Source organism: Sceloporus undulatus, chromosome 2, assembly GCF_019175285.1.
Source record: "Sceloporus undulatus isolate JIND9_A2432 ecotype Alabama chromosome 2, SceUnd_v1.1, whole genome shotgun sequence".
In the NCBI taxonomy this organism is placed as follows: Eukaryota; Metazoa; Chordata; class Lepidosauria; order Squamata; family Phrynosomatidae; genus Sceloporus; species Sceloporus undulatus.
This window is the reverse complement of record NC_056523.1, coordinates 2197163-2208585: the sequence shown is the minus strand read 5'-3', so window position 1 is coordinate 2208585 and position 11423 is coordinate 2197163. Positions and strand designations below refer to the sequence as shown.

The window sequence follows — 11423 nt, the reverse complement described above, 5'->3', positions numbered from 1 at the left end:
TGTACTGGAAACAAACTGGCAGCCCATGGTGCTGTTTCAACAGGGACATTGTCTGGTGTCTATAATCTGTCCCCGTTAACAGTTTGGCTGCAGTTCTTTGGACCAGCTGAAGTTTACAAACACTCTTCAAAGGCACCCCAAGGAGAGCACATTACAGTAGTCAAAACTGAATGTAACTAAGGCACGTACCACTGAGGCCAGATCCAGCATTTCAAGGAATGGGAGCAGCTGGCGCACAAATTGTAAATGTGCAAAAGCACTCCTGGTGATTGCAGAGACCTGGGCCTCCAGGTTCAAAGCTGAGACCAGGAGTAGCCCCAAACTGTGAACCTGCGTCTTCAGGGGGACTGTAACCCCTTTTAACACAGACTGAATCCCTGTTCCTCGATCTGCCTTCCAAGTGACAAGGAACACCTCTGTCTTATCTGGATTTTTACACTTGAGAAGAGATGCTCTCCAGGGGGAAAGCATCTGGATAAAAATTAGAGGGGAAAGAAGCAACAGTGGAACACACTGCCTCCGAGTATGATAGAGTCTCCTCCTTTGGAGGTTTTTAAACAAAAGCACAATTCAAAGTGCTGGCTTTGACCTTTAAAGCCCTACATGGCTTACGTCCACACTATTTGAGAGACCATATCTCCCCATACAAACCTGGTAGAGCCATAAGATCCTCTAGGGAATGGTTTCTCTCAGTCTCGCTTAGTGAGGACACAAGACAGCCTCCGTGGTAGCTGCTCCCACCCTTTGGAATGCCCTTCTGCGGGAGGCTAACCTGGCACCTTCCCTCCTTGCATTTCACTGGCATTTTTATTTAAGCAAGCTTTTAAACATATAGTTGAACCTCCGTTCCCAATCGGTATCACACTCACAACTATTTGCGAGGTCAAGGCAGCTTGTGTGTGTACTTCTCCTCCTCCCTTCTCCCAGGCTTTTCTATTAATCAAAACATCCCCGGCATATAGCCATCCAGCCTCTGTTTAAAGATCTCCAAGGAAGAAGACACCACTACACTCCAAGGGAGATTGTTCCACTGTTGAACAGCCCTTACTGTCAGGAAGTTGCTCCTAATGTTCAGGTGGAATCTCTTTTCCTGGAGCTTGCATCCATTGTTCCGGGTCCTAATCTCTGGAGCAGCAGAAAACAAACTTGCTCCCTCCTCAATATGACATCCGTTCCAATACTTAAACAGGGCTATCATATCACCTCTTAACCTTCTCTTCTCCAGGCAAAACATCCCCAGCTCCCTTAGTCATTCCTCAGAGGTCATGGTTTCCAGACCCTTCACCATTTTAGTCACCCTCCTTTGAACACGCTCCACTTTCTCAACATCCTTTTTGAATTGTGGTGCCCAGAACTGGACACAATACTCCACGTGGGGCCTGACCAGAGCAGAATAGAGTGGCACTATTATTTCCCTTGATCTAGACACTATACTTCTATTGATGCAACCTAAAATCACATTGGCCTTGTTATCTGCCACAATGCACTGTTGACTCATGTTCAACTTGTGATCTACTTGGATTCCCAGATCCCTTCCACACGAATAAATCTCATTCAGGCAGGTGTCCCCCATCCTATATCTATGCATGTCATTTTTCCATCCTAAGTGCACTACCTTACATTTCACTGTGTTGAAATTCATTTTGTTAGCTTTGGCCCACCTTTCTAGTCTATTCAGGTCATTTTGAATTTTGATCCTGTCCTCTGGGGTATTAGTTATTCCTCCTAATTTGGTGTCATCTGCAAATTTGATGAGTATTCTGTCATCCAAGTCCTTGATAAAGATGTTGAATAACACTGGGCCCAGGACAGAGCCCTGTGGGACCCCACTGGTCACTTCTCTCCAGGATGAAAAAGAGCCATTGTTGAGCACCATTTGGGTTCGGCCGGTCAAGTCCACATTTCACTAACTTGTTTGCAAGAATGTCATGGGGAATCCTGTCAAAGACCTTACTGAAATCAAGACATACTGTATCCCCAGCATTCCCTTAATTTACCAAGCTGGTAATTTTATCAAAAAAAGAGATTACATTTGCCTGGCATGACAGGAATTGATCCTCTTCACCCTTTTCCTGGTAGGACAGATGCTTTGGGAAGACAGCTGTCCCATTGAGAAAAGCATGGGGAGCCAGTGATAGAGACAGGAGGCTGGGGGAAGGAGAGGAACATGCGCACCTGCTCCTCTTACCCCACCCATCCTTTAACTGACTTCTAATGGGAAAGTATATGTAATTTCTTTACATTTGCAGGGGTCTTGCACCCCTAACACCCACAAATGTGGAGGGTTGACTGTAATCAGGATAGGTGATTTTATATGGGTTATATGTTTTAGTTTTTTAAACTTTGTATGCCTTATGATAATTTTACAATGTTTTAAATAAATAATTTTGATTAATTTTTTTTTTGCTGTGAGGTTTTTTAGATGTTTTCATTTTATAAGCTTTATCTTTAAGCTATGAGTCCAATTGCATTCTTAGTACTACTCATATTTGTCCTCTGCTCTTCAATCCTGGAGAGATCTTCCATCAGTGTCACCCCACTACACACACTATTGCTACTGCCCACTAGCTGTTGGGACATTTCTTCTGACTCTTCAGAAAAAAGTCTTAGGAGACCCTACTACCAGCCATATTCTATCAGCATAGCTTCTTGCCTCACAGAAGCATGTAATCCAACCACATTTTAAATTAGAAATTATCAACAAGGGAATAAGAGAGCTTTACCAAGACAGCCCATAACCTCATAGGTTTCCTCCATGGTCTGCATATACAGGGCTCTTCCCTTTCCCATCAGAACCCCCTTCAAAGTACTGTATCTGTTAATGCCATTATTATAGTTGAATCTTAAAAGAGAAGACATAATCATCCAGGGAAAGAGAGAGAGCCTTACCAAGAGAGGCCATGATCCCAGAGATCTCTGCCGTGATCTGCCTGTGCAGGGCTCTCTGGTCTGGAGCCAGCAGGGCCCACTCCTCCGGGGAGAAAGACACGGCCACCTCCTCAAAAATCAACAGGCTCTAAAGACAGAAGAAAAAGGTTCTTGCTCACACTGGACATCAAGATGGCTGCCAGCTCTGGCAATTAGAACAAAACAGTCTCACCGGTTGAAATGGCTCCAAAGGAGATCCGTCGTATCAACATCCTAGATGCTTTTAAGAAAGCACTTAAGACAGATCTCTTCTGACAGGCTTATCCATTTGATCCACCATAATGGAACCTCGGTAATGCCCTATCTTCCACTAATTTTATATAGGTATGGACTGTATTAATTTTATGAATTTGTCTCATTCATTAATTGATGTAATTTTAGATAATTTGTGCTTGTTGTAATGCTGATTTTATGTGTTGTACTCCCGCCTCGATCCATGGGGAGAGGCGGGAAATATAAATAAATAAATAAATTGTTGTTGTTGTTGTTGTTGTTGTATCACCTTTGGGCATTAACTGAATAAGGTCTTTTGCCCAGCCATTAGTGGCCCTTGAGAGGATAGAGACAGAAGATGAAGCCCTGATGGCTGTGGAAGAAGCCTCAAAACTTTTTTTTAGGCTGATTCTACTGTCTTGTCTTCTGGAATTGACATCTTTAGCATAAATGGCCAAGGACACAAGTTGCAAGACTGGGGCATCAACCAAGGGGACCTGGAATTTAGACATCACTGAGTTTGGTAAGGTGTAAAAATCGTTTAACTGCTGAAGGGTTTGGTCTGACAACTCTTCTCTTACCGCTCCCATAAAGTCAGCAGGAAATGGGACCTCTGTATAAAGGGGGCAGGGACATGGCAAGGAGTCACCTTTTCCATGACACAAGTCATTGTTCAGAACCTGGGTGGGTTTCGGTGTGTCAGACAATTCCAGAGCCTTAATGGCTTTTTAAAGGAGAATGGAAAAATCATCAGCAGCAAATTGTCTGGCAGAGGAAGAGGGAAAGGGCATGTCCACCTCCTCTTCCTCATAAAGGTCATTTTCACTCCCCTCACAAACCGACTGTGACTGGGAGTTATCCATAAGGTCCTCTGAGGAATGATTAGAAAGTAGAAGTTTAGCTTTCTTGTAGTCTGAATGGTGGCCATTAGATGTTGCCCTTCTCTTATGAGAAGTCATGGAGTGAGTGGATTTGGCGGGCTTTTTCTTGCCGCTTTTAATGGCTCTGTGATGTTTATGGAGCCTATGTTTGAATTTCCCCCTCTCATTATCTGGTATGGCCTCTGATGAAGATCTGGCTGGCACTGAAGAAGAGGAAGAATGAGCCCGTTGGATGACATCCTCCCACCCCAGGAAGGAGTCTCTGGGGGGATCTTGGGAGGGGTAGACTGGGCTGCGGGCAACCCGCTGGCCATGGCCTGAGGTTGGAGTGGGGACAAGGCGCCAGTTTGGCCCACAATGGCAGACACCTGCATGGGGATTAGTGAGGCCAGGAGGGAGGAAATCTTAGGTGGGAGGGTGAAAGGAGAGACTGCCGGGAGAGGCAAAGCGGGACTCCTTACATGTCCTACGGTCTCCGCTGGCTGTGCCACCCCTTCCTGATCTTGGGCGAGAGCGGCATGGCGCCTCTGGGCTTGTAGATGAAGGTTCTCCCTCCTCCAGCCACGCTATTCTGGGAGTCTCCGCTTGAGCCGCTGTCTGAGCTCACTGTGGGATACCCTCAAAATGCAAGGATTCCCCAGACATGCCAGGGCTCTCCTCCACATTGTCCATGTTAAGGCTCCTGACTCCCTATCTAGTCCTGCACTCAGGGAGGGAAGGGAGGGAAGGATAAGGAAAAGGGTTTTTTTGTTGTTGTTGTTGTTTTTGTAAAGGTGAAGGAAAGGAGAGAAAAACAAGAATTACCTATCTGGAGCAAGGCAGGAACAGACTGGAAGGTCAGGGGTATTCCCTCCTTTATGTCACCTGCAACTTCCTAGTCCCTGCCTATTAGAGTGAGAGGAGGGAACTAACCCAATTGAGGATTCCTTTCCTCCACTGCTGGAAAACTACTACAAGTATACACATCCAAAGGATGAGGCACAGATGATTAACTACCCATGCTGCATTAAAAGAAAGAGACTTGTACCAGATGACAGATGGCTTACCTGATCTGGTTCACCGCAAAGAGGGAGAGTTGACCGAGGTCTTGCTGGTGGGATCATTCCAGCCTCTGTGGGAGAAACCAAGGCAAGGGAGAATCCAGTCACATCTGTTGCTGTTAACTGTAGCAATCTTAAATGCTCACTAGGAAGTACAGTTAACAAAACCTCTGACAAGCAAGCTCCTTTTTACAAAGTCATATTATACCCGCCTTGTCCCCATTTCCTCTTGATCCTGTACACAGCTGAAACTATTTTAGCAGCATATGCATTGAAAGGATGGTGAAAGAGAGCTGGAAACCACATAGGGTTTTCAGCATCTGGTTGCACAATATGTCTGGAGTAAACGAAGCATTAACGCTTGAGTTGGGAAACAGTGGGATTCTGCTCTATCTGATCCTACTGCAGCCGTACATTCCTGCCCACAACATACAAGGGAAACAGAAGATGCCTCTGGAGACTCTCGCTGAGCATAAAGGAACAGCTAAAGAGAAATGAAATGGAAGAGTAGAGAAGTCTGTCTCAACAGCTATCCCTGACACTTAAAAAAAAACAACTGACAGATGTATGAGTTTGGCCATCAAAATGGAAATAGTAAGAAAAGTTGGGGGTGGTAAAATAAAATGCCATTCCTGAATTCATTATGGAAGAAGGCTACAGATCGGTTCTAGAAGGTTCCAAACATTTTTGTTTATTCACACAAGGCTTCCCTGACCTCACGGTTTCACTTCATAAGTGGATATTGGTAGTTCTTTTATAATAATAATAATAAAAAAAACTTTATTTATATACCGCCCTTCGAAACATCAGGGCGGTTCACAGCAATAATAATATACAGACAATACGGATTAAAAACAATGCAATTAAAACAATAAAACAATAAAAGAACTCGCAAATCACAAACTACATAACGGGGGGGGGGTGGGGGGAGAGGAGAGGAGGCTCTAATGGCCAAAAACATCGTAAGCCTGCTTGAAGAAGAACGTTTTCAGCCCCTTCTTAAATTGGGCCAGGGAGGTTCTGTGGTTCAGGAACTCATCCCTCGTCTTCTCATATGATTTGTGCCTCTCATGCCAAATTTACTGTTAAAGAAGGAATGCTCTGGAACACACTGAGTTTGTTCACTGAGATACACCTGTATTCTTTTGGAAGTCTTGGCACAAAAGAACACTTCCAGGCCTGGAAAATGCAGAAGGCGCTTGGGTGCAGTGGTTCAACTCTTGGACTGGGAAAGTTCAGTTCTAACATTCCAGGAGCCCTGAAAGACACTGGCAGACTGCTCTCTATGAGCCTGACCTACCTCACAAAGTGGTTGTTGAACAGAAAAGGGTAGGGTGGGGAGTGTGAGGGACTTGAGACCCAAAGAGCAAAGCAAGCTCTGAATAGAAACACACAGGGTACAAGATGTGCCTTTTAAGCCAGAGATGCAGAAAATCAATCTCCACATGTGGAGATGAGAATCACACAAGCTGTGCAACCCTTGGGCTGAACGGCAATGTTTTCTACCAAATGTATGACTGAATGGATTGTGGGATGTACAGTGGTACATCAGGTAAAATATCTACACACACCAACACACACACAAAATGAGAATTAACACAAAGCATCCAAGATGCTACATCAAATATGGAGAGTATAACTGTCTGTTCGCGGAGATATTCACTGAACATACTACACATCCTTGGTGTGGAATGTCAGTCTCTTTGTATCTAAGTAAAATGAATTCCTACAGATGCTTCTGGAAGCTCAGTGACTCTGCATGCACAACTCCACTTCCACAATCATGGGCTGAACATGGATGTTTTACATCAGATCAAAAAGTCCAATATCTTTCATTGGGGGAAATAGAGCCAGTGTGCTGTAGTAGTTTCAGCACTTGGCTACGGCTCAGGGGACCAAGGTTTGAATTCTGTCTCTGCTATGGAAACTCCCTGGGTGACCTTGGGCAAGCCAATCTCTCAGCCTCAAGAGGAAGGCAAGGGGAAACTTCCTCTAAACAAATCTGGCCAAGAAAACCCTGTGAAGTTTTAGGTCACCATAAGCTGTAAATTCATCGAAAACACACATCAACAACAAAGAGGCATCCTTACCTTGCAGGGGCCCTCCTGCATCAAACTCCTCCTTGACTACCCTCCATTGGGGACTCTGCCTGGGATCCAATGGAGCCTTCTCTGCCCCAAGGAATTCAGAGTGTATTTCTGACAAGAGGTTTCTGGCCTGAAACAACAGTCAGGATTCAAGACTTGGATGAGAAAACGGCAAAGATTTGGCAAGAGGCTTAGGCTTGCATGGGATGAGACTTCCAACCACAACTAAGCCAGTAAAAAGCCAGTAGCACATAAGTTCAACTTGAAAATGCCATACAAAATAAAAGCTCAAAAAGGTGGAATACAGAAGGACACTTGCATTATTACTTGGTATACATTTATTGTATGTGCTGGAACACACACAATTCCATGGAGCCTACAGCAAGAACATCTGGAATTCTGGAAAACTCTGCTTTGACTTATAATGGCAGTCTACTAATGAACGAGTGTGTGTGTGTAATGAAAAACTAAAATAGACAAATAGGGAAACAAACATGAAAACCTATTGCTACTTATAGATATACCCACCTGTACACTCTGTGGGCACAACACTAATGTTGGTAATTTGTTATGTTGGCTTTGGAATTAAAATAACATGAAAAAACTCAGCAACGATAAAAATGTTTCACCTCTTAGAGTTGAAAACTGGCGACTTGCTAGAGTGGGTGGAAACCCATTTTGTTGCAGAACACATCATGGGTGCAAGTCAGGTTGTGTGGCAGTGTTATCAGGGAAACCTGGGAACTTCCTTTGACAACCTGGCACACAAGGAGCACACACCTGGTTTTAAAACAGAATCACTCTTTTCAGATGCTTCAGGGACTGAGATTTCACTTCAGCAGAAGGCCAATCCACCCCACACTTCTCCTTATCAAAGCCAAGTCTGGGAACACCAGATTTCAGCCTTTGCCCCTCAAAGTCACCAGAGACTCAAAAAAGGCAGCTTAGAGCCAAATCCTGCTCACCTTGGCCCCAGAAAGATATGCTCTCACCTGCTGTTCTTTCTCCTTCTTCTCTGCCTCTGCCCGACTCAGGAGGAAACCCTCTGCCAGGGCCACCGCTTGGGAGCAGGTCTCTGCCCCACATTCCCTGACCCAGTTCCCCATCTCTGGGGGCAAGATGCTCAGGAACTGCTCCAAGATCACCAGGTCCAGGATCTCACTTTTCGTGTGTCGCTCTGGCTTCAGCCACTGACAGCAGAGATGGTGGAGTCGGCTGCAAACCTCTCGGGGTCCCTCTCCTTCCTTGTAGGAGAGCTGTCTGAAGCACTGGCATTGCGTCTCTGAGTTGGCAAGCTCCTCTCTCATGGACCCCTGGATTATCCTCTCCCAGATTCCCCCTCTGCTCTCAGCAATGAGGTCTTTGTGGCCCTTATTTCCTTCAGGACCAATTGATTTTTGTTCCTCCATCTATGTTTTTTAAGCCAAAGATTAAAGTTATTTCTCCACCTTCCGCCTGAGGGCAAAGATGTCCCTAAGATGCTCTGCTGCAACAGCCTGCAAAACCAATACCTTTTGTTATTACTGATATTATCAGGTATTTACAAAGTACCATCAATGTACATTATTCTCTTGGATCTCTTCACTGGTGTAAATATCTCTGACATATAGTGCTATTCCTCCTCCTTTCCTGTTTGGCCTATTTCTCTTAAAAAGGTTATACCCCTCTATTTCCACATTCCAACCATGAGACTCATCCCACCAGGTTTCAGTGAGGCCAATTATATCATACTTGCTTTGTTGCATAAAAAGTCTTCAGGAGCCTTAAAGGCTGAGAGAGTTGGAGGGGCCTTTCCTCCCAGAAAAGCGGGTGAAGGACGGCAGCCTCAGGGCTGGAACTGGAAAAGGGAGAAAGAGCAGGGAAAATGCAGGATTCTTTCCTATGTTACAAGGAAGATCACTTTCCTATACAGTCACCCAAATGATTGGAATCATAGAATCATAGAATCATAGAATCATAGAGTTGGAAGAGACCACAGGGGCCATCCAGTCCAACCCCCTGCCATGCAGGAAATCACAATCAAAGCATCCCTGACAGATGGCCATCCAGCCTCTGCTTGAAGACCTCCAAGGAAGGAGACTCCACTACACTCCGAGGGTTGACATTCAGAAGTATTGATTTTCCCAAGAAAAGACTGTGGAAAAACACACTTTTATTTCCTCACTTTCCAGACCTTCCGACCTGAATCCTTCAGAGCAGATCAAAGAGACTCACCTCTTTCCTGACAAGGATGTTTCTGCCTTTTTGGACGGTCATAAGGTTAGTCTGTGGTCTTCATGATCCCTCTCTTGTGCCTACCTCACTGGGTTGTTGTGAAGGTAAGAGGGTCAGGAACATTTGTGCCTCTCTGGTCTCCTTCCTATATTCATAAAGAGAGACATTCTTTAAACATCAGAGAGAGTATTTTCTGGTGTTTGTTTTCTTAAAGCTGGTTGTGTTTGTGGAGGAGTGGTGAAGGGACGCAGGGTGACCTCCCTTCCCCTTTTCTCTCCTGGGGCCCTTCCCTCCCTGAGAGCATTCCCTCTATTCCCAGAAGGGACCCCATCCTCTCCATCCCTCCTGCCCCCTTCTTCCTCCTCCTCCTCCTCCTCACAGCAGAGCTCTCCCTTCAAGGGCTGGGTCTCCCTTCATCCCAAAGTGCTCCCTCTCTCTCTCTTTCCAAGGATCCCTGGCCCCTAAGACCCACAGACAGCCGCCACAATGCCCCATGGAGGGGGACTCACTCCCTTCCCTCTCTCTCTCCCACTAACACCTCGCCTTTCCAAAAAGTTTTCCTGCCTCTCTAGGAATCTAGGCCCTCCGCTTGTTCTCCCTCCGAGGAACCTGAAACTTCTATTCTCGCTCCCTCTGGGGAATGTTGAAGGACTCTCTAGGAACCTCATCGCTGCTCTCGAGACATTCTAGGAATCAGCGCTACCTCTGCTCTCTCCTACTTCCGATTCTCTAGGAATCGGAGTTCCCTCTCTCACTCCCCTTGGGAGACTCTCTAGGAATCTGAGTGTCTGTTCTCTTTCTCCCCTTGGCAGACTCTCTAGGAATTACAGGCCTCTAGTCTCTCTCTCTCTCTCCCTTCAAGGACTCTCTAGGAACATGAGGCCTCTGCTCTCTCTCCCACTTGGAGGAGGAGGAGGAGGAGGAGGCCTCTCTAGGCATCTGAGCCTTCTTGCTCCCTTGGGTCCTGGCTGACCCTGGAGGAGGAGGAGGAGGCAGAGGAGTGTTTGGGGGAAGAAGGAGAGGAAGGGAGGCTGGAGAGGAGGAGGAGGCCCTGGCAGCAGGGAAGAAGGCTCAGGAGGGGCCTCTGCACTGGAGGAGGAATAATAGCCATAAAGCCCTTGGACACCTCCTTTGACTGCCCCAGTGGTATATATATACATACACATACACATTAGCTGACCCTGTGGCTGCCTTGCTTCTCCAGTGTGGAGGGTGACCCCGGCCGAGTGTGAAGAGCAGTCCTGCTTTTGGTGGAGAATGTGGGGCTCTGGGGGAAAGAGGGGTTCCTGGAGCAGTCTTTTTTCTCTCAAAAGAATAAACATTCCCACAGTGTAGTCCAGCCCTCTTTCCCACAAGTTACCATGCAATACAGGAACCAATCATAGTACAAACAATTAGAAGCAGGATCCTTGGATGAGGAAAACAACACATAGGTGATAAGGAGTGATGGAATATTCCAAATGTATCAAAAATGTATTTTAATATTCACAAATCTGTGTCCTGATTGAAAAAAAGTTTTGTACGTTTGCACTTTCAACCAGCCAATAGAATGTATTGTTAGGGACCTCCTTCTTGGAATTACTGTATGAACAGCCATTTTCTTTGGTTCTTCGCCTCAGTATTTGGAAGAATTTATTTCCACTGAGGTCTGGCAGCAATAAACCATTTTTGGATTCTCAGCATTTCTGAGTCCTTTTGTCCCTCTGCCCTGTCAAGCCGGGACTTAGTGAGAGAAGTCCAGGCTTTTAAAGATCCCACAACACCTGGAAAGTTAATGTGGCAGATCTTTTGCAAAAAAATGTAAACATAAATGAATAAAAAATTATTGTAACTTATTTCAACTCTCAAATTTGGCATTGAACCAACCAAAGAATCTTTCAGTCCTTCTAAGGTCCATCCAGTCCAACCCCATTCTGCCATGCAGGAAATCCAAATCAAAGCATCCCCGACAGATGGCCATCCAGCCTCTGCTTAAAGACCTCCAAGGAGGGAGACTCCACTACACTCTGAGGAAGGAGTGTGTTCCTCTGTCGAGCAGCCCTTACTCTCAGGAAGTTCCT

At 45.7% G+C, this 11423-nt stretch overlaps 1 protein-coding gene across 1 annotated transcript; it reads right to left on the bottom strand.

Moving 5' to 3' along the window:
- Positions 1-433: 433 nt before the first annotated feature.
- LOC121922852 (zinc finger protein 197-like) lies at positions 434-9071 on the bottom strand. Its single transcript, XM_042452741.1, has 5 exons — positions 8142-9071; positions 7153-7279; positions 5069-5133; positions 2890-3016; positions 434-471 (listed from the first exon to the last, which is right to left on the bottom strand). The coding sequence occupies exons 1-5, from the start codon at positions 8556-8558 to the stop codon at positions 434-436; spliced, it is 774 nt and encodes a 257-aa protein (XP_042308675.1). The 5' UTR covers positions 8559-9071.
- Positions 9072-11423: the final 2352 nt, after the last annotated feature.